Source organism: Capricornis sumatraensis, chromosome 4 (assembly GCF_032405125.1).
Source record: "Capricornis sumatraensis isolate serow.1 chromosome 4, serow.2, whole genome shotgun sequence".
Classification (NCBI taxonomy): domain Eukaryota; kingdom Metazoa; phylum Chordata; class Mammalia; order Artiodactyla; family Bovidae; genus Capricornis; species Capricornis sumatraensis.
The window spans coordinates 148,852,201-148,875,308 of record NC_091072.1 but is presented as its reverse complement, the minus strand read 5'-3'; the positions used below and the strand labels follow the sequence as shown (position 1 = coordinate 148,875,308).

Genomic DNA, 23,108 nt, shown 5'->3' with positions numbered 1-23,108 from the left:
AAATGCCACAAACTGGGGGTTTCAAACAACAGACATTTGTTTTCTCACTGTTCTGGAGGCTAGAAGTCCAAGATCAGGATGTCAGCAAAGTTGTTTTATGTTTTCTTGGGTTTTTTTCACTGAGTCAAGTCTCCTCGGCTTGCAGACTGCATCTTCTCTTTGTGTCCTCACATGGCCTCTCCTCTGTGTGCATGCGCTCCTGGTATCTGTCTGTGTGTCCAAATTTCCTCTTCTTATAAGGACACTTGCCTCATTTTTAACTTAACCGTCACTTTAAAGGTCCTATCTTTAAACACAGTCACATTCTGAAGTCTTGGGAGTCGGGCTTCAATGTATGAATCTGGCTCATAATAGCAATTGTTGTTGAGTTGCTAACTCATGTCCAGCTCTTTGCAGTCCCATGGACTGCAGCACGCCAGGCTTTCCTGCCCTACACTATCTCCCAGTTTGTGCAAACTCATGTCCACTGAGTCAGTGATGCTATCCAATCATCTCATCCTCTGCCACCCACTTCTCCTCTAGTTCCTCCAGTCTTTCCCAGCATCAGGGTCTTTTCCAGTGAGTCAGCTCTTCAGATCAAGTGACCAAAGTATTGGAGCTTCAGCTTCAGCATCAGTCTTTCCAATGAATGTTCAGGGTTGACCTACCTTAGGGTTGACTGGTTGAATCTCCTTGCAGTCCAAGGGACTCTCAAGAGTCTTCTCCAGCACCATAGTTCAGATATATATAATGTATACCTTATCTGAACTGTGAGCTAAGGGAACCACAGAAGAAGAGCCACACCCAAGTGATGGCCACCCTCAGGAGAAGCATCCCAAGTTGTTCATGGTGTGATGATTTTCCAGGATGCTGGGGCCAGGTGTATGGTTCATTGGCGTGTATGGATACCAGGAATTCCTGCATTAATTAATTAATTGTTTGGATTAGGGCCTATTTAAATCTTAGAATGTTTTTACTCTAATGATATCCTAATATTTCAGCTCAATCACTTAAAATAACTGTTCATGCAAATGAGATGTAGATTTGAGTTCCACAGGGGGATCCAGAAGCGCAGAAAGGGGAGAGAGGGAAGCGAGCAGGGAAGTTCACCTCTGTTGGCTGCCAGGCCTTACCCTGGTAATTTGGTGTGTGCTCCATTATTTATTTTTGAAACAAAGATGTCATTATTGTCTCCATTGTACAGGTCAAAGTATGGGTGACGTGAATTGCTCAAGTTGACACAGACTGCAATGGGCATTGTCCTTGTCACTGTCATTCTGAAACAGGAGGGAATCGGGCAGGACACAATCTTAAAAAAAAAAAAGACCTAGCCCAAGGACACAGCATAAACTGATTAGAACCAATTAGGCCCAAGATGGTGCAGTGTTTGACTTCCAGTGGGCCTTGAGCCTCATCATGTGCTCTCATCATAAGCTTAGTGACACATTCACAAGCACCATCATAATTCCAAATGTGTGTGTGCTTAGTCATTCAGTCGTGGCCAACTTTTTGTGACTCCATGGACTGTAGTCCACCAGGCTCCTCTGCAGATGGGGTTCTCCAGGCAAGAACACTGGAGTAGGCTGCCATTTCCTCCTCCAGAGGATCTTCCCAACCCACAGATTGAACCCAGGTCTCCCGCATTGCAGGCAGGTTCTTTACCATCTGAGCCACCAGGGAAGCCCAATTCCAAAAACCAACTATCAAAGGCCAAAAAGAAGGCAGTGGCCCAATTCTTGGAAATCTTGGTCTTTACCCCAAAATAATTGGAATAGTCCTCCCACTCATTAGCCTGTGAAATTACCCAGCCCATAAAAATTAACTTCGCCATATTCTGAAGCAACTCTAACCTTCTGAGATGACCCCGCTCTGTCTGTGGAGTGTGTTTCTCTCAAAACAAATCCACTTCTTATCTATCACTTTCTCTCCTACTGAATTCTTTCTGTGATGAGACATCAAGAACCTGAGGTTCACTGAGTCCTGAGACCAGGTGTGATCTCAGTTAAAAGACCATGGATTTCAAGTTCCAATCTGGCTTTTGGTTTTTTTCTTGAGTCCCAACTGCATGGATTCAAGTCTCGATCAGAGGTACAGTTTCGATTCCAAAGCCCATGTCCAATGCATCACTCCTAGGTATTCTAGCAACAGTGCCAGGGGTATATTTCATAAGAAGAGGAAAGGGGAGAGGGAAAAACCCTGGCTGAAATGAAGCAGCAGCCTGGGTATCTGAGTGGAAGGGGACACTCAGTGCAAATCTCATCATGGCCTGATTTTTCCAGTGCAGAGCTCAAAGCACACACAGAATTACTCTAGACACTGCAGCCTCTGTGGTCTTCCTAGGTCAGTATTACCAGCTGCTGCACACATATATATTTTGCACGTGTCTGCCACTATTTTTCAGAGGGATGTGCATGTTAAGATTATCAAAAATAAACATCCCTTCGAAAGAATGGTTGAATTTATATCTTTCTGTCATCATGAATTTTCTCAGTTAATGGATCCTAGACGAGCAGGCACTGTTCTGTGTAGGGTATGATGACATTTGTGTTTCTTGGCATCAAACCAGGGTCCTCATTTTAGAACAGGTTATATGTCAAAGAGCTAGAGAAGTTGTACGTTTCCCTCTGGTGAAGATCTATCAAGGTCAGAGATCCTACGAGGTGCCAGACACTATGATAAGAACTCTGTACATCGTCTTACTTGAGCCTCACGGCAGCTCTGTGCATATGTGCACAGTCGCTCAGTCATGTCCGACTTGTTGTGACCCCATGGACTGCACCCCGGCAGTCTCCTCTGTCCGTGGGATTCTCCGGGCAGGAATATTGGAGTGGGTTGCCATTGCCTGCCTCCAGGGGATCTTTCTGACCCAAGGGTCGAACCTGCATCTCCTGCAGCTCTTGCATTGCAGGCAGATCCTTTACCCACTGACCCACCTGGGAAGCCCAGTACTGTCATCCCTGTTTAACATATGAGAATATCAAGGCGCAGAGATTTCAGTGTTGCAAATCTGTTAAGTTCTTTTTTTTAAGCTTTTTTTAAAAAAATACCTACTTATTTTTGGCTGCACTGAGTGTTTGTTGCTGCGTGCAGGTGGGCTCTAGCATGCAGGCTGAGGTGTGCATGGACTTAGCTGCCCCACGGCATGTAGAATCTTCTCAAATCACGGATCAAACCTGTGTTCCCTGCATTGGCAGGTGAATTGTTAACCACTGGACCACCAGGCAGTGGCACCCCACTCCAGTACTCTTGCCTAGAGAGTCCCATGGACAGAGGAGCCTGGTGGGCTGCAGTCCATGGGGTCACTAAGAGTCAGACATGACTGAGCAACTTCACTTTCACTTTTCACTTTCATGCATTGGAGAGGGAAATGGTAACCCACTCCAGTGTTCTTGCCTGGAGAATCCCAGGGATGGTGGGAGCCTGGTGGGCTGCCGTCTATGGGGTCGCACAGAGTTGGACACGACTGAAGCGACTTAGCAGCAGCAGCAGCAGGACCACCAGGGAAGTCCACAGCTGTTAAGTTTTTGAACTGTGGTTTGTCTGTTGCTGAACTTGACCAGCAGAGCCCAGCCCTTAGCCACTGGCCTCTCACCCCTATTTGATAAGGCAGGATTCTTCCTTCCTTCTTGATACGATCTCAGACTCCAGACCAGGACTGCCTGCCGGAATTCAGCATCATCTCCTGGGTGTGAAATAGACCCTCGAGCACATTCTCTGAGTGATAAAGCACTTTGCCTCTAAAAGCTCTTTTGAGCTGCTGCTAGAATGCTTTTAAACGGAACTATTCAATAAATTGGGAAATTTCAGGGGAGTTTATTTGTCATCCTAATGGGCTGGTGCTCTGGACATAATCATGTACAAGATAAACTATCCAGTGGAGAGAAAAGGAAATTCCTTGCACTCAGAGCCAGAAGGCACCGAGATGAAATGCTGCACAGAGCCTCACAGGATGCTTTGCTATCAGCTGCGAGGGACTTTGGACCCTGAGCATGTCTGCCAATTCCATCTCTTCTCTACCTCCAACTTGTTTGACCAGCTTCCCTGGGATTGTTTTAGTCACTAAGTCATGTCCAATTCTTTTGCCCCATGAACTATAACCAGGCTTCTATGTCCATGGGATTTCCCGGGCAAGAATACTGGAGTGAATTTTCATTTTCTTCTCTAGGGAATCTGCCTGACCCAGGGATGGAACCTGTATCTCCTGCATTGCCAGGTGGATTCTTTGCACACTTAGCCACCAGGAAAGCCCTTTCCCTGTGCTTAGCTCCCTTGAAATGGAGCTAAATTCATTTGATGCCAGCCGTGGTTGCATCACCACCTTGGCTCTGTGCTCTTCTGAACCTCCCACTCTCGTCATCATGAACCACTCACTGTCAAGCCCGTCACTGATCTCCTATGCCTTTGCATCGAAATGCAGGACTTGATATTTTGTCCTTTCCCTTCCTTTTACATTTGATATTGCTAGTTTTCACTCAGCATTAGAGGTCTCAAAATTTTTTTGAATATTATTTCTGCCTTTGAAAATGTTAGCAAATATTTCCAAGACTGGAGTAACCCATAAATTTGGAAAGCTTGAACACTTATCTTCTTCCCGGTCATCGATGGAAAGTAGGAAACATGGACACAGTCCTCTGTTTATGTCTGCTGGGACTTAACTGCAGGTTCATCTCAAGGACTTCCTCAGTGGCTCAGTGGTAAGGAATCTGCCTGCCAGTGCAGGAGACCTGGGTTCGAACTCTGGGTTGGGAAGATCCCCTGGAGAAGGCAACACACTCCAGTATTCTTGCCTGGAAAATCCCATAGGCAGAGGAGCCTGACAGTTACAGTTCATGGGGTTGCAAAGAATCAGACATGACTTTGACACTAAACAGCAACAGCTCAACCCATGGAGACAGCCTAATTCCTTCCTTGACGACCAGCCCAGCTTCTGTGCCACTCTTTCAGTGAATCTCTCTTTGATCCTAGAGACTGTCTCCTTCCAGTCTAAGAACTGGAAGCCATCAATTTAATAATCTTTTCTAGAATGTTCAATTTCATCTGTAGAGTCCTGAATCCTCTTTCTCACCTATTTTGAAAATAAAGACATTTGTCCATTTCAGTATCTAGTCCCCTTTTCCATGAATCTCTAAAGTTAAAAACAACTGTCTAAGATCATAAATGTTAATTCACTTCATATGTTAATATGTAGTTTAGCGAAGCCAGATTTGAATTCAAAGTGACTGAGTGTTCTCTTTGTCTCCTTGTCTCTTCCCCCATGGGGGTTGCAAATAGATTTGGAATCTATTTATTTCCCCTGTAAACACACACGAACACTTCTCCTGTTATCTGTTTATCAAGGATAACAGAAAACGCTATTTACCCAAGACCCAAGATGAGAAATGGAAAAGATGCCCCATGAGGTCTGCTGGCCACACCATCAGGTCATGACATGTTCCAGACACATCCATCATCTCAGAGTTTGAAACTGATCAATAAATTGAAAGGGAAGCTCAGGTCACTCAGTGGTAAAGAACTCACCTGCCAATGCAGGAGATGAGAGACGTGAGTTTAGTTCCTGGGTTGGGAAGATCCCTGGGGAAGGAAATGGAGACCCGCTCCAATATTCTTGCCTGGAGAATCCCATGCACAGAGGAGCCTGGTGGGCTATAGTCCATGATGTTGCGAAAAGGGGGGTAAAACTTTAGAACCCAGAGGAAAATTTAAGGACCGTCTAACACAGCCCCTCATTTTGTAAATAAAAGTGACCCTCACAGTGGGTGGGGTAGATGAGGGAATGGCCTATTGAGTATGCTCCTGGTGGAGATAAGCTTAAAAGTTCTATCTTCTGACCTCTAATCTGAAGCTCTTTCCATGACACATGGTCACTTGTCTAAGTGGCTTTTCAGAGGAGATAGTTATCAATGGGGCAACTGATTCTGGCAAAACAGAAGCAAAACTTTAAGCAAGTTTATGAAAGGACTCTATGAGTAGGGTACCAGAAATAGAGGCAGACATGACTCTTGCAGAAATTCCTTAGAATGGTCCTTACACCTCCTCCCATCATCCTTCACAAGCCCCGCCCCACCCCCATCTCCCTTTCATGAAACGGAGGCACAGGGAAAGTTCAATAATTTTTTTAAACCTGCAGAACAGCTAAGGGATTTGAATGTAAACAGAGGGGCTCTAGAATTACTGTTCTTAACCATTAGACAAAGCTCTCTCTCCTACTTACTGATGGTTCCTAGGGGTACACCAACCATGCTGTCCCCCTAAGACGGGTAACTGTTCCTTTCAGGCAAAAGTACCTTCCTTACCTGACCCAGCTGATCTGATGCCCTGATAAGTGCCAATGAGCCCAAATGAGCACAACTGGTCCCTCTCAATTTGTACTTTGTAATGGAGATCTCTTGGAGATGATGTCTTTGCATGAACTTACCTCAGCAAACACTTTTGGAGTATGGGCCCCAGAAGGGCATCTATGAAAGATTTTCTCAGGAGGGTTTAATCTTGCCCTGGTCCTCATCAGCTGGGCATGTGATGAATAATAATGCCCCATGCCTGAACTGTACAACACGAGATCACTTCCTCCCGCTTCATCCCTGACTGACGCTTCAGATGCAGAGTGAGGCAAAACTCCCAAATTTTGCGGTGCCTGCATCCTAGGCGCTGAGCCAGGGGCCTCACATACGTTATCCTGCTTAATTGTCATCGCAGATGAGGAAACGCTAGCTCGGAGAAGCAATTCCACGTTAATGATCCTGTCCAGGTTCTCCAGCTAGAAAGTGACTTAAAAAGCTGGGATTCAGAACAAGTTTGGTTCTAAAGCCCTCGCTTTGCTTTTCCTTTTCTTTCCTCTTTTCTTTGTTCCTCTTCCTTCCTTCCTCCTGCTCTCTCTTCCCCTCCTTTATTCTTTCCTTTCTTCCTCTCTTCCTTCCTTCCTTTCTCCCTTGAATTATCCTACGGTCTCTCACATATATTAGCCCTTTTAGGATGGAGATTATCCAAGATGGACTGATGAAGGGATATCACAGAAGCAGGATGGAGGCACGTGTCAAATTCACCAAGCGTTATTGACATTTGAGCGGAATGAAGGCTGGACTAGCAACTGGAGATGTCACATAGTTCAAAACCTCCCCTGTTGCTTAATACCTCTGTTCATAAAATTAGGGGAATCAGACAAGGTGATCACTCAAGTGTGATGTGGCCGTGAGGGCAGCAGAAGAGTGAGGGGTTGGAAATACCTAGAGTCAGGACGGTCTGTCTTTTTGTCCTCGGTCTAATCAGGTACTAAAAAAAAAAAGATGAGAAACGCAGAATGTAAGTTGCCGCAAGTTCAATATTTCCCAAATGTCTGTCTTTTGCAAGCCACATAATGATTTTCCCATATATGCATATTACTAAAGGAATTAGAAACTTATTTTTTCTTTAATTAATTAGTGTGTTTTACTTAAAGAGAGGGATTCCCTGATAGCTCAGTTGGTAAAGAATCCACCTGCAATGCAGGAGACCCTGGTTCGATTCCTGGGTCAGGAAGATCCACTGGAGAAGGGATAGGCTACCCACTCCAGTATTCTTGGGCGTCCCTGGTGGCTCAGTTGGTAAAGAAAGTGAAAGTTGTTCAGTTGTGTCCGACTCTTTGTGACCCCATGGACTTTACAGGTCATGGAATTCTCCAGGCCAGAATGCTGGAGTGGATAGCCTTTCTCTTCTCCAGGGATCTTCCCAACACAGGGATAGAACCCAGGTCTCCTGCATTGCAGGCAGATTCTTTACCAGCTGAGCCACCAGGGAAGCCCAAGAATACTGGAGTGGGAAGCCTATCCCCTCTCCAGAGGATCTTCCTGACCCAGGAATCGAACTGGGGTCTCCTGCATTGCAGGCGGATTCTTTATCAACTGAGCTATTAGGGAAGCCAGCTGGTAAAGAATCCGCCTGCAATGCAGGAGACCTGGGTTTGATCCCTGGGTTGGGAAGATCCCCTGGAGAAGGGAAAGGCTACCCACTCCAGTATTCTGGCCTGGAGAATTCCATGAACTGTATTGCCCATGGGGTCACAAAAAGTCAGACACGACTGAGCAACTTTCACTTCACTTATAGGGAATATTTTTTTCTTCAAAATAGTACTGAACTATAATAGTCAACTCAGATGGTAAAGCGTCTGAGTACAATGCGGGAGGCCTGGGTTAAGGAAATGGCAACCCACTCCAGCACTCTTGCCTGGAAAATCCCATAGACCTAGGAGCCTGGTAGGCTACAGTCCATGGGGTCGCAAAGAGTCAGACACGACGGAGCGACTTCACTTCACTTCACTTCATAATAGTTATGCAGAAGCGCCCCAATGATAAATACATGATTTGATAAATTTTTGTAAAGGGCTTCCCTCATAGCTCAGTTGGTAAAGAATCTGCCTGCAGTGCAGGTGACCCCAGTTTGATTCCTGGGTCGGGAAGATCCCCTGGAGGAGGAAATGGCAACCCACTCCAGTATTCTTGCCTGGAGAATCCCATGGACAGAGGAGCCTGGCAGGTTGTCAAGAGTCAGACATGACTTAGTGACTAAACCACCTAAACCACCACCAAACAGTCATGTAATTATCATCCAAAGCAAAAGATGATCAGCAATACTCCAGAAACCATCATTCTGCTTCTTTCTAAGCACTACACTTTTTTTTCTCTTCTTAAAGGCAATCACTATCCTAACTGCAAAATCCACAAACTAGTCTGGCTTCTTTCAGAACCTTATTGAAGATGAAATTAGATACTATGCGATCTTACATATATTTTGCTTGTTTGTTCAACATTTTGGCAATCAGATTTATCTGTTTGTTGCATGCAGCAGTAATTCATCAAATTTCATTTTCTATGGAGTATTTCATTGTACAAGTACACTATGGTTGGTTTATTCCTACATTTGAGGGGCATTTAGGTTGTTTCTAAAATATTGCTGCTACATTTTTGCACATGTTTTGGGGGCCATATTGCAACAAGTTTCTGAAAAGTTTATATTTTAGAGTGAAATTTCTGGGCAAAAAATAATTGTGTTCAACTTCTTTAAATATTTACATGATAGTTTTAAAAAATGATTGTACCTACTTATGTTACAGAGATTTTATTAGCATTATTTTTGGATATAAATATTTTGATTCTATTGAAGTGGTATTTTTTTAGATTTCATTTTCTAATCATTTGCTGCTAATAAATACATGGATTTGTGGGGGGGCATCCTTATAACTACTGATCTTACTAAACTTACTTTTGAATATAAATTATCTAGAGTTTCTTCTGAAATTTATACATGCACAATAATGTTGTCCATGAATAATGACAAGTTTATTTCTTCCTTTTCAACCCTTATATTTTATTTATTTGTTTGTTTACCACCCTGAGTAGGATTTCCAACTAAGCAGACAACGTTGTCGTGTTTATGGTTTCCAAGTGAAAATCTTTCTATTTTTCACCATTAAATATGTTGTTTGCTGTAGGTTTGTAGGGGTGTGTGTTTGTATGTATGTATAGATGCCTTTTTATCTTAGTCAAGAGATTTCCTGCTATTCTTAGCTTTCTGGGCTGTAGTCAGAGAAAATACTCTGGGTAATTTTAAACCTCACAAACTTTTTGAGACTTACTTTATGAATCAGCATGTTGTTAATGCTGTTTATTACTACACATGTGCTGTGCTTGGGAAAAATTGTAGGGTACAGAGTTTTAATTATTTGCTGTCAATAAGGTTGAGTTTGTTTAACATGTTACACGAATCTTTTATAACTTTATTGATTTTTTTGTCTATTCGATCTACCAACTATGGAGATAGATGTATTAAAGTCTCTATGATTATGGTTATGTCTATTTCTCCATTGTGTGTGTGCATGTATGTATGTGTGTATGTTATATTGTATATATAATATATACATGGTACTAAGTGCATGGAATTTTAGTGTATGGAAAATTAATGTTATAAATGTCCCTCTCTATTTTCAATAATGAGTCTTGACTTAATCTTTTTTTACCTTATATTAATACAGTTACATCATTTCATTTTGAAAATATTTTCATGGTCTTGCTTTCCCTGGTGGCTCAGACAGTAAAGAATCTGCCTGCAATGCAGGAGACCTGAGTTCAAATACCTGCATGGGTCAGGAAGATTCCCCTGTGGACAGGAATTGGCTACCCACTCCAATATTCTTATCTGGAGAATTCCATGGACAGAGGAGTCTGGCAGGCTCCAATCTGTGGGGTCACAAAGAGTCGGACACAACTGAACAACTAACACTTTCATGTAATTGCCATGTAATGTTTATTTTTAATATAAAAATTCAGTTATTCTCCTTTAATTGAGGTAGTTGCTTTCTTTCAATATATTCATCCATAAATACATAAATACATATATTTGGGTTTAATTCCCTATTGTTGATTAGTCTCTAAGTCTTCTCTGACTCTTTTGCGACCCCACAGACTGTAGCCCACCAGGCTCCTCTGTACATGGAATTTTCCAGACAAGAATACTGGAATGGGTTGCCATTTCCTTCTCCAGGGGATCTTCCTGACCCGGAAATCAAACCTATGTCAACTGCTTGGCAGGCAAATTCTTTACCACTGAGCCTCCTGGGAAGCCCCCTGAAAAATAGAATTGGTCTAATTAATCCTGTATGTTCAGAAAGAATTGATCTTATTGTCATCCAAATAGGAAAGTATCCATTTCGCTTTTTTTAAAGACTTTTTTTTTAATGTGGACCATTTTTAAAGTCTTCATTGAATTTGCTACAGTATTGCTTCCGTTTTACACCTTCGTTCCTTGATCCCGGAGCATGTGGAATCTTAGTTCCCTGACCAAGGATTGAACCTGCATCCCCCTGCATAGGAAATGTGAAGACTGGATCAACGGGAAAGTTCCCTCCATTTCACTTTTGAAGCTGTCCTTTAACCTCTCCATGATTAAAACTCTTTTCCATGTCCTTCTGAAAACCTGCCTTCTGCATGTTAAGTTAATTTCCTCTTGTCTTGCCAATAGTGCACAATGGGAACAAAATTAAGATAATGAAATATTAGAATAAGTTGAAGTAAATAAAAAATAAAAGTTTGGGAATTAAAGAGGGAAAATGGGATCATTTCCAGAAGGAAAGCAGTAATTCTGTCTATTTCCTGGGGGTTGTATAGACAGAGCAGGCAAAGAGCCATGTCCTAGAAGTCAGGAGCGTGGGGTCCACACTCTCACTGACAAGTCTCATTTTTTGCATGCTCCTTGGCTGGTCCCCTCATTATCCTGAGTCTTAATAACTTTCTCTGTAAAACAAGTGATTTCACTAGGGGAATCTCAGACACCTTCCAACTCTGAAAGAATTTAAGTCAGTTATGCATTGATTCAATATTGCAGCCAGTCTGTTTTCCAGTCTGAGATACACAGTGTGGACCAGTGATTCTAAATCTATCAATAAACCTCTTACCAGTAATGATTCCATTTCCATCTTGACCATAGACTCCCTGCTAAACCCTGGGAAGATATACAGGGTTTGGGGTTTATTGATATCCATGTATTGGTTATTTCCAACTTTGTTGTGTATCTCTTTCATTAACCTTATTTTGAAGATATCCATAAAGTCCGCAGGGCAAGATGGTTACAGGTGGAAAGATAATCACTGTCATCATCTGCAAAGTTATTCTTTCCCTCTGGCCACAGGGGCTTATGTCTAACTTCGGGACTCACTGTTGAAAACCGTTGGCAAGAGACCTTGGAAGCAGTGGGAGAAGGACCAGCGGAATTCTCTTATCCTTGTTTGGAGGCAGAGAGGCTGGTCGTGGTAGAACAGTAAAATAGGAATCTGAAGCATAATGGTGACTATCTGGGCAGCAGCTCCGGATTTGAAAGCTCATTCAAAGGCAGGTTTGGACTGCTGGCTGGCCCGCTGTGTCTGAGTGCTCAATGGCATTCAAGTCTCAGTCTAAGCTAAAGGAGGAGACATTTGCGTGAGTGTACATTTGTGACTGGATGGGATTCAAAAGAAACAGGTAACAATACATCAGTTGTCCACAATGTTCTATAACAGCGTTCCACGGTTTTGGAGTAAGCATTTACAGACCTAAGACTTAGTAGAGATTCAAGGCTCAACTTTTTTCTCTATATGTCTTGATGTTGCCAACGCCAATAGTTTGGATTAGAGGCTTTTTTTAAATCTTTGGAGCAAAGCCAATGGCCTGCCCCCTTGGAAGAATTTCTTAGCAAGCCGGCACTGCATGGTTTTGTCCTGCCTGCTTGTGGGACTTCTCTTAACCAGGACTAGCATGTTGTTATCTAGGCTGTGTCCTGGCAAAGAGACCTGCTGAGGAGCTGGGAGGGTGCTGAAATCGGTCTTTCTTCCATGTACCATGTCCTTGCTCTGGAAGGAGGGTCCTCCATCTACAAAGGCTCAACAAAGGACTTGGCCCTGCTCTACCCCATCGTCCATCTCCTTTCTTCTCTCATTGCCCTAGGATGACCTTGAGGCCAGGAGAATTGACACTACGAACATTACAACGCACTCCTGCTGGTCTTAGCCATGAGCCAGAGGCAGGAGCCCTCACTCCCATCTGAGCTCCTCTGGGTGATCTTAAACAATTTGCTTGTCCCCTCCTGGGCCTGCTTCTTCACCTGTAAAAACAGCACCTTCTCAAGGTTGGATGGAGTAGAGCTGATACATGATGAGGGTCCAGACCTCTATTTTGCAACTCTTTCACTGCCTAGGTATCCTTGGGAAAGTTATTCTCTACACCTGTGTGTGTGTGTGTGTGTGTGTGTGTGTGTGTGAAGTCGCTCAGTCGTGTCTGACTCTTTGTGACCCCATGGACTGTAGCCTACCAGGCTCCTCCCTCCATGGGATTCTCCAAGCAAGAGTACTGGAGTGGGTTGTCATTTCCTTCTCCAGGGGATCTTCCCAACCCAGGGATCGAACCCAGGTCTCCTGCATTCCAGGCAGATGCTTTAACCTCTGAGCCACCAGGGAAGCCCATTCTCTACACCTAGACACTTGAAATCAATAAAGTGGAGATGATAGCCATATCTACCTATACATTATTTAATCATCAGAAAATCTGACAAGCTGGTGCTACTATTATCTCTACTTCCCAGATTTTTTAAAAAATGAAGACTAGAAAGGGATAAATAACTTGCCTAAGATCACACAAGAGCTCAGACATGACCCAGGCTTTCTGCGTCCAGTTCTGGGAGATATATATGTATATATAGTGTGTGTGTGTATATATATATATATATATATATATATATATATATATATAACTATATAGATGAATATATATAACATATACCATATGAATATATGGTTGAACATGTGCACATACATATATACATATATATGTATGTGTGTATCTATCTATCTATGTATATAGATAGATACACACATACAAATACTCACCCATGGTGCTTCAAAAACTACCTGGCATATAATGCTAATATTATTAATGATACCTGGCACCCATTAAGCACTCAATAAATGTTATCTATTATTAATGTTGGAGAAGGAAATGGCAACCCACTCCAGTATTCTTGCCTGGAAAATCCCATGGATGGTGGAACCTGGTAGGCTACAGTCCATGGGGTTGCAAAAAGTCAGACACGACTGAGCGACTTCATGGGCTTCCCAGGTGGCACTAGTGGTAAAAAATCCACCTGCCAATGCAGGAGATGTAAGAGCCACAGGTTCTGTCCCTGGGTGGGGAAGGTCCCCTGGAGAAGGAAATGGCAACCCACTCCAACATTCTTGCCTGGGGAATCCCATTGACAGAAGAGCCTGGTGGACTACAGTCCACAGGGTGGCAGAGAGTCAGACAGGACTGGGAGGCTAACACACACACACACACACACACACACACACACACAGAGTTAATATGATTAAGATGAAAATCTGTAAAGAAGTTTCTCACCTGCTGCATTTAGGGTTCTCCAGGACCCCAGTTGGGGTCCTCTTTGTGGCTGGAGCATTACTTGCATTCTGAATGGGGTCCTGAGGACAGCCTGCTCTCAGGGTGGGGACAGGGACAGATCTGCCCACAAATGGACTGGTAAATATAGCCAAGCTTCAGAGGGAGGCCTCAGGGATGCATCTGTATATATTTGCGTGCTTGGGGAAAGAAGTGGTACCTACTTTAACTTGAACTCAGCTTTCCTTGGCCCCCAGGAACTGCTAAAATCACTTTTGAGTGCTTTGTGGGGAGTTTGAGCACAAAATCTTTAAAGGAAAGAACTTGGTGATTACTTCCCTGTCCTGAGTGTTTTTAGACTGCTGATGGCCTTCCCAGGTGGCTCAGTGGGTAAAGAATCTGCCTGCAATGCAGGAGACACAGGAGGCGCAGGTTCAATCCCTGGGTCAGGAAGATCCGCTAGAGAAGGAAACAGCAACTCACTCTAGTATTCTTGCCTGAAGAATCCCCAAGGACAGAGGAAACTGCTGGGCTATGGTCCACAGGGTTGCAAAGAGTCGGACATGACCGAAGCAACTGAGCATGCACACACGGAGGAGAGGTGGACAATGGGAGGAAACTTCTCGGCTCCCCACCCCACGCACCCTGCACAATTAAAGCAGGTCTTTTGGGTGATGAGTAAGGATTGGTACTGGGGGCAGAAGAACAGATTAGGTGGGCTTTGTCAGTGCCCTTAGTCCGGATTCTGAGGACTGTACCGAAGGAGAGTACTCACGAGACATTTTACTGTGTGTTGCTGTCATACTCGTGGCTGGACCGGATGGGGCTCTTCATTAACAGTAAGGGGACCTGGGATCCTGCCCTACTTTTCCTTAAGTCCCTGGGAAAACTGCACCTTTGGATTGCTACAGATTCACCTCCTAGACTTTCCCCGCCCCTGACTACCCAGTAAGGTCAGTGAATAAAGGGAAGGGTGTAGTCAGAGACTTGTCTAATCCTGAATCCATCCCAAGTCCCTAGACAGAGGTAAATCCCCAAATGATTTCAACAACCCAGTGGAAGGGACTGAGCGATGGAAAAGGTTCTGGTTTTCTAGTTGACTTTTTCGCCAAGAACTCGCATTTTGGGATTTCCCTGGTGGTCCAGCAGTTAAGACTCCAAGTTCCCAGTGCAGGGGATGGGGATTCAGTCCATGGTGAGGGAACTAAGATCCCCATGGTGCAGCCAAAAGTGTTAAAAAAGAGAATGAACTTGCATCTTGTGCCCTTTTGCCAGCAAGCCACAGAAAGTGCAAAAGTCAAGCTTCATCCTAAGCTGTAGTAATGGGTAGGTACTCTCCAAACCATGGGGAATCAACAACTCACTGAGTTTCACAGAGAAGTCATGTGGCTGTGGCTTGGAAAGAGCCTCAGTCTCACTGTCTCTCGAATTCTTGAAGATGGAGGAGAGCAGATGATATAAAACTCCCACGTGTACCCCAATCAGCGTGTTTCTTTATTTTCTTATTTATATTCCCCAGGATACAAGAAAATGAGGCCAAGTCCCTCTTATATGAGGTAAAACCAAGGAGCTGAAAAGTTCAATAAATTCTCTGGGCTCACAAAGCCAGTAATGAGGCTGTTTTCTCTCCATTGTTCCTATTCTCTGAGTCTCCTTCTCACTGGTTTCCTGGATGGCACTGCCTTTTAGGATGGCCCAACATTCTTCCAGTAGTCATATACGGATGGTTTTTCCAGTAGTCATGTATGGATGTGAGAGCTGGACCATAATGAAGGCTGAGCACTGAAGAAGTGATGCTTTCGAACTGTGGTGCAAGAGAACTCTTCAGAGTCCCTTGGACTGCAAGGAGATCAAATCAATCAATCCTAAAGGAAATCAGCCCTGAATATTCATTGGAAGGACTGACGCTGAAGCTGAAGCTGAAGCTCCAACCGTTTGGCCACCGGAGGCAAAGAGTCGACTCATTGGAAAAGACCCTGATGTTGGGAAAGAGTGAAGGCAAAAGGAGAAGCAGGCAGCAGAGGACGAGACGGTTGGACAGCATCATTGACTCAATGGACATGAGTTTGAGCCAACTCTGGGAGACAGTGAGAGAAAGGGAGGCCTGGCATGCTGCAGTCCATGGAGTCACAAAGAGTCAGACATGACTGAGCGACTGAACAATAATGTTCTTAAAGCATAAGTGGAAACCTAAGCTCCTCCTACAACCTCCCATGTCCTCCCAAGCATTCATGGGCTCTTTAGTACCCAGACCCTTCCCCAGGTGAAGGAAGCCACAATGAAAAGCCCATCAGACTGGAGATTTGGAAACTGGCCATGGATCCTGTCTGTTCAACCCCACCCCAGGGAACGTTCCCCTGAGGCTCACAGCCCTGCTCCAACGAGCTCAGCGTCTATACGATCGCATGCATCTGCATCTCTTGAACCATCCAGACGGACAGTTTTCACTCTCAGCATTTGGTGTTGTCTAAATATCCCTTGGAAGCCTCAAGAAACAGCTGGTTGGTGAGTGGACACAGTTCAGCTGATGAACAGTTACTCTCAACATCTGTAACTCTGAGCCTGGACCAAGAGATACTGGCACACATGACTGGAGAGGTGGAGGGGTGTGGGGAGCCTGGCAAGTCTTTTATTGTCCGAAGATGGAATTAATGGCGGTGCCACAGCTATGTCGAACCCAGCTAATAAAACTTTATGAGTTCTTACCCATGAAATATTTTGTTTATGTCACATGGGTCTAATCGAATGTTTTTTTTCCCCTCTTTCTTCACTTCCCCACCCCCACCCCTTTCCTTACCCCTTTTGTCTCCTGAGGCCTATGCCCTCTGGAAATGCATTAGTTACCTAGGAAACCTTAATGTCATTTTTTTTTATGAGTGGAGTTTGGTGCAACATAAAGGTAATTTATAGGGTGGTGAGGAATTCATGTCATGACTGGTGAAATAGGAGACTTTCTTATGATTTCTATATCCACCTGTGTGGTAGGGATACATACCTTCCCTCTATTATTCTGGGTATTTTCTTGAAACCTAATTATGAATCTGTATGCTATTTCATAAAATGAGTTGATCCTTCATTGTTCAGTGTAACTCTATATTGTTCAATGTAAGCTCTAGAACATAATTAGTAGCAATAACAAACGGAGAATATACTAGGCAAGTTGCTAAGAGTTAAAGGACACGATGGAATTTCCTTTAAAACAATGAGGTGGTTCTGCCTTAGAGAACAAATGAGAGAATGAATAAGATGAGATTTTGAAATCCTTCAACTATGTCTTCCAGGCTCATTGAGGTCCATATTAGGAAGCTCCAAAGATTCTAAATATGTCCACTACTTCATCCTGCTGATTTCTTTCTGTCTTTGTCCAAAGGGGAAAATAAACCCATGGTGTTACATTAATGAAGCGTTTAAGACTGCTTACAAAGAACAGACAGGACAGTCTTTCTAAAGGCTGATCCCCTACCAGTGGGATGGCAGGATTTCACTACAAGTGCCTTTAGATTGGGAGTCAAGGCTTCCATGGTGCCAGGCACTGTGCTGAGTGTTTTAAATAAAAAGATTCATTTGATCCTCATAACTCTCCTATGGACTTCTTTGGTGGCTCAGTTGGTAAGAACCTGCCTGCAATGCAGGAAATTGCCTGTAATGCAGGAGACTCAGGTTTGAGCCCTGGGTTGGGAAGATCCTCTAGAGAAGGGAATGGCAATCCACTCCAGCTTTGTTGCCTGGGAAAGCGCATGGACTGAGAAGCCTGGCGGGCTACAGTCCATGGGTTCTCAAAGACTCAGATATGAGTGAGCGACTAAACCACCACCACCAACACTCCTATGAGGCTGGCATTGAGAAGCTCAGAGTCTGTCCAAAGACACACAGCTTCGAAGTGATGAAGGGCGCATGAAACCTGCGTTGGGATGACTCCAGACGTCTCTCTTTCAATGAGCCCTACCTCCTGATCTGTTACCAGGCCTTTTCTGTTTCCCTGGGGAAAGTCACTGTCCAGTTGGAACCTCAGTTTCATCAACTATTCAATGCAGAGTGAGGACACAGAGGCTCAGAGAACGTGACTTCTGGGATCCCTGCTCAGTCAGAGACCAGTGCTGATAAAGATGACAGAAATGTTAGGGAAGACCTGGGGACACAGTCTCTGTGGACATTGCACACATCTTGGGGGGAAAGAAAAAAAAGAGTAATGCCTCATACAGGAGTCCCTAGGGCCGTTGGGTGGGGCTGCTAATGGGCGTGATATTCAAGTGACTGTTGGTTAATAACTCTTTTGAACCTGTGCAGTGATAGGTGGGCAGTCAGTAATCTCTTGAGCACCAGGAGCCACGGGAGTGCATGGTCTTCCCGTTACCCCTAAATTCCCAGTCCCTGGGCAAACACCTTTTGCCTGCACTTCATTGTGTCAGAAACATAGACTTTCAGGCTCCACTGGCAGAGCAGCATTCTGAATGAGTGGGGGTGGGGAGAGACAGGCTAGGGCCCAAGAAAGGAACTGCGGCTGCTCTGCCAAACTTCTCCACCATGCTTTCCAGCCGCGGAAGATGCAACATGCAAATATTTGAGGATCAGCTAAGATGCAGAGGAGCAACCTCCGAGCAGAAGGAAAAGCAAACAAATGAAACAAAACCAAAAAATGAGAGAAGGCAAATGTTCAAGACTAGCTAACTTTTCATGGGGAAAATCACCTTGCTTGTCTTTGCCAAGTTTGGTCACAGAGGAAAGGGGCCTCCAAAACCACTCGGCCCACCTCTCTCATTTCCTGGGTCAATATGTCACAATGAATTAACGACAGGCAGCTAGAACACGGGACCACACGCTGAGCATCACTTCCCCCCCGCCCTACCACCACCACCAACCCACGGTCCACCGATTTCAAACATCAACCCCAGAAATGCTGCTTTTTACAAGGGAAAGGCACGCTTTAGGCCAACCTTTCCATTCTGTTTCTGTTCAGTGTTTCAACCACAGAGTGGTGCTATTGCAAAAGACAAGGGTGGGCGGCAGGCTAGCTCCAGAAATTTGCTTTGGTTTTCAAACAGGTCTCCAAACACCAGATCCAGTCCCCAGCTCACACACACAAACCCACAAGCCACTTTCAGGAGGGGGGTCTTCCAGATGCAGCCAGGAGAAAAAGAAAGTTCAGCAACCTAAAAATACAGCTGACAGATGGACACCAAGGTCAAGACTGCGACAGGGGCTCCGCTTGGAGAAAGCGATCCAGAAAGATGTAGTCTGAATGGACTCCAGCAGGACCCAGCGCTGCCTTGGGGCAGGAACTGCCCAGCTTACCTCTCAACTCTGTTCTTTGCTTTAGCAATCTGCAACCACTCAGATCAGTCTCTATTCCAAAAAATCGATTTGCTCAGAAGTCACAATGTACCACAGTTCTGAGTCCATAAGATATGCGACAGTCTTTTAGTTTACCTTTAAAGACATACACCTTTGTACTTCTTTTTCTGGCCACACTGCTTCCTGATTACCTTGTCTGTCTCTTGGGAGCAGAAGGAAGAATCTAGCACTGGTATTTGGTGGGGAAAAGAGAACAAACAGCTCTCAAGTGGAAAGAACAGCAGTCAAGGAAAAGGCAGCTTGCTGGCTCAGGGAAGATTGTCTGAAAGGGGCCTTCCGCAAAGGAAAGGGCCAGGGGTCCTCCATTTGGGAGACAGCAAGCAATGGCTCAGTGGTAAAGAATCCCGCCTGCTAATGCAGGAGAGGTAGACTCCATACCTGGATGGGGAAGATCCCTTGGAGAAGGAAATGACAACCCACTCCACTATTGCCTGGAGGATCCCACGGACAGAGCAGCCTGGCGGGCTACATACAGTCCATGGGTAGCAAAGGGAGTGAGACTCGACTTAGCGACTAAAGTCCAGCAGCAAAGTGCGTCCTTCTTACCCAGCCTCCGCCTGGTTCCGTCCTCTTCCTCTCTCCTCCCTCAGTCCCTCCCTCCTTTCCTGCCCCCTCCTCCCCAAGGCACCACGCATATTTGGCAAGATTAAGGTGTCACCTCTCAGATTACAAGGCGTGTTGTTTGCACGTAAAGACAGACCCACTGGCTCAGGACAAAACCCCCCTTGAGTTGGGAAAAGGCACAAACTTTTCCCGAGGTCGCCTAGGTCCTGGCAAAACGAGGCAGTCAGCCAGCGCCGGGCATCTGCAGAACAAATCGGTTTTAAACTCACGCTGCCTCGTCTTTTTCTTTCTTTCTTTTTTTTTTTTTTCTTCTGATTTCTTTTCTTTTTCAGATTTAAGTTTGCCTCCTTCTCCCTTCCCCTCCTCCCTCCAGACTGCGGGTGACCGGGGAGCAGCAGGCAGAACAGCCAGGACTTGTTTTTAACCCATTCCTCGCTGCAGCGGGAGCCAGTCACCTCTCCTCTGGCCGTCTTCGGGGTCACGGACGACCCGGAGCTCCAGCGAAGAGCCCACAGAACTTGGCCAGTGGGACTGGATCTGGGACCCGAATCCCGCCTTTGACTGCTCGGCAGCCGAGGTGGGGGTGGGGTGGAGGGGTGCAAGTGCGGGAAGTGGGGGAGGGGAGGGGGGCGGGCCAGAGCCGAGCGAGAAAACCAGGACCCAGCAGCGCCCGCCCAGTCCAAACCTTCATGGTGCCGCGCGCCGGCTGGAAGGGACAGGTCGGCAGCCTAGTCTGGCCCGGAGGAGGACCCGATCCTATTGGCGCGAGGGAGGCCCTGAAGCGAGACCGTCCCTTCCCCAGGGACCGCGCGAGGTGACGCCCCTGGGCCTCAGTGGGCGCTTCCGGCCGTTTTCGATGTGGCAGCCTCCAGCAGCCAGCAAAATGATGAGGCAGGTACAATCTATCTAGTACGCAGACCCCAGGCTCCCCATCCCTTCCACCTCCCCTCGGACCGGCGGCCTCACTCCGCGGCGGGTCGGCCTGATCTGGTAGGTGTAGTGCCCTTCGTACTTCTTGGTGTCTGACCAAATGCTCCAATAAGTCAAAGGAATATATATATATATATTTGGAACCTGGACCCCAGCGGAAACACAGCGTGTGCTGCTTAAGGCAGGGCGCGGGGAGAAGTGATACCTACTGACACCCCTCCCCCAGTGGCGCGCGAGTCCAGAGGTCCTGGCAAGAGATGGGGTGAGGGGTCGCGGAGATGGCACGGAGGAAGAAGTGGGGGGACATGGAGATAAGGATCCCCACGTCACGACCCGGGGACTGGAGGGCGAAACACTGAGCCTCTGAGTTAACTCATTGACCCCTAAGTGACATTTCCCCGCCCCCCACCACTTCTCTTGATGGCAAATGGGCCAAAGCAAGATGACTTAAGTTGGTAAATTTAGAGACCGAGCTCGCCGCAAGCGGGGTCTAATGGGCAGCTAAAATTATCTCGAAATAAGAGATTTTTGCCCCCTGTCCTTCCATTCCTCGAATAATCGCCGGGTGAGGAAGTGGACGTCACTGCTTTCGGAGCGGTTAGGAAAGTCGGTCTGTCGCTGGCCTTCCCGCGCGGTTCCTGCCTGCAGACGGATGGGTGCTGGAAGGGCGCAAGGCTGCAGGGGCAGACCCTCGTTTGGATGGAAGGGGCTTAGGAGGAGCTGAAGGCTTCGTGGAGTGGGAGCCTCCAATTCATCACCCCATCCCTTCCAAGCTCGGGCTCGCACAAACACACACGGGCGCACACACAACCGCCCGTCCCTGGGTCCCCTGACTTCCACCCCACGCCTCTCTGGCTTGATCCCCCTGCACCGCCGGCTGCGCCCTAGGAGCTGGTCCCGGAGCGGCGAGCACCCTGGGGAGCGGTACCCGGGGCACGCTCGGGTGGCGGGGAGGGGGTCAGGACCCACCAGTGGGCTTGGTAGCGGGTGGGAAGAGGTCTGGAGCGGGAAAGTTCTGAGGGGTTTGCACATTAGACCCCCAGTCGCCTTGGAAAACGGGCAAGAAAGATCCTTCCGCTTTGTAAAGAAAAACCTTAAATAAAAAGCAGAAAGGAGGTCAAAAAGAATTTTTTCAAGAAAAGGAACAAATAAGACAGGCTGAAGGCATGAACGTGTGAAGTGCAGTGAAAAGTTGAATATCTCGTTTTTGGTTTTTTCCTGGATCTCTAAAAGGGAGATCGAGGGGGCAAATCTAAGCATACATCCCCTTGGAAGTTGGGGGTATTTTTCTTTTCTTCCCATTTCTATGGGAAATGACCTGGTCCCCTCACTGGCCCCGGACCCCAGCCGGAGGGGCGCTGGGGCGCAGGCGTGCGCGGCGGGCGGCGCGCGGGGGCGGGCGGCGCGGCGCCGAAGGGGTTAAGGCGCTGAGCGCGGAGCCATCTGGCCGGGTTGGCTGGTTATAACCGCGCAGATTATGTTCGCGGGACTCAGAGTTGAAGGCTCCTCTCCCTACCGAGCAGCTCCGCGCGCGGCCCCCGAGAGAGCCCGGCGCAACTACTTTCTTCCCTCGCCTTTCTTTCTCCTGCTCTTTTTGTCCCCTGCTGGGGGGTGGCTGCAGCGGAGTGGGGGAGACTTTGGATGACCGAGCTCGCGTCCACCTTTCTCTTCATGTCGACGTCCCTGGAAACAGTCACACGGATGCCATGGTTACTTCTGCCACGGTAAGGGGAGGCGGGCGCGCTGGGTGGGCAGGTTCAGGGGCCCGGGGGTCCGGTAGGGGGATGGACTGGGGGACCAGCGCGGGGCCCCGGCTCCGCACTCCGCCCCTGCCCCATCGCGCTGCGCTCCCGCACTTTCCCTGGCTCTTGTCTTCCCGAAGTTTACTCCGGGATCTGCCCAGGCCCCGGCGAGATCACAGCTACCCTTGTGCGCGCACACACATACACACACATACACACTCACACACACTCACTCTTCCCCACCTCCTCTCTCCCGTCCCTCGGCTGCCGCCGGAGAAACCGCCCAATATCTGGGAAAGTGATCAGGTTTAAGGGACCAGGATTGGAAATGGGGGGCGGAGGCGAGGGGAAAGGGAGACGACGGAAGGGCAAGGAAGGGCTTAGGCAGAACCGCCAGCCCCTCATCACACCCGTCTGTTCGCGCAGAGGGGCTCCCCGCGCACCCCGTAACAAAGGGGGTGGCAGGCGGATCCAAGGAGGCTAGGGAGCAGCCGCCGCTCCCCGCACGCGCCCCCGGCGCCGGGTTCGCCGCGGCGCAGGGCTCTCGACTCTCCCCCTCTGGGCCCCGGCGGGGCTGGGGGAGGGGATGTGGAGCTCTGGACCTGGAGAGACGCTTCTCAGTTTGGGGAGTTGAGACTCCTCAAGGCGCGGCTAC

The 23,108-nt window shown here is 46.9% G+C and overlaps 1 protein-coding gene and 1 non-coding gene across 3 annotated transcripts in view; one reads left to right on the top strand and one right to left on the bottom strand.

Annotated features, from left to right (window-relative positions):
• Positions 1–12,859: 12,859 nt before the first annotated feature.
• Positions 12,860–12,931, bottom strand: TRNAS-GGA (transfer RNA serine (anticodon GGA)). Its single transcript has one exon. It is a non-coding gene; the product is annotated as a tRNA-Ser (tRNA).
• Positions 12,932–22,228: 9,297 nt separating this feature from the next.
• Positions 22,229–23,108, top strand: part of NTF3 (neurotrophin 3) — a 75,764-nt gene continuing 74,884 nt past the window's right edge. The window contains exon 1 of one of the 2 annotated variants that reach the window (XM_068971362.1): positions 22,229–22,435. In XM_068971362.1, coding sequence (XP_068827463.1) covers positions 22,418–22,435 — 18 coding nt within the window. In that variant the 5' untranslated portion in view covers positions 22,229–22,417. Of the gene's footprint in view, positions 22,436–22,723; positions 22,752–23,108 lie in introns of those variants that run through there. The other variant, XM_068971363.1, reaches the window with a different exon arrangement.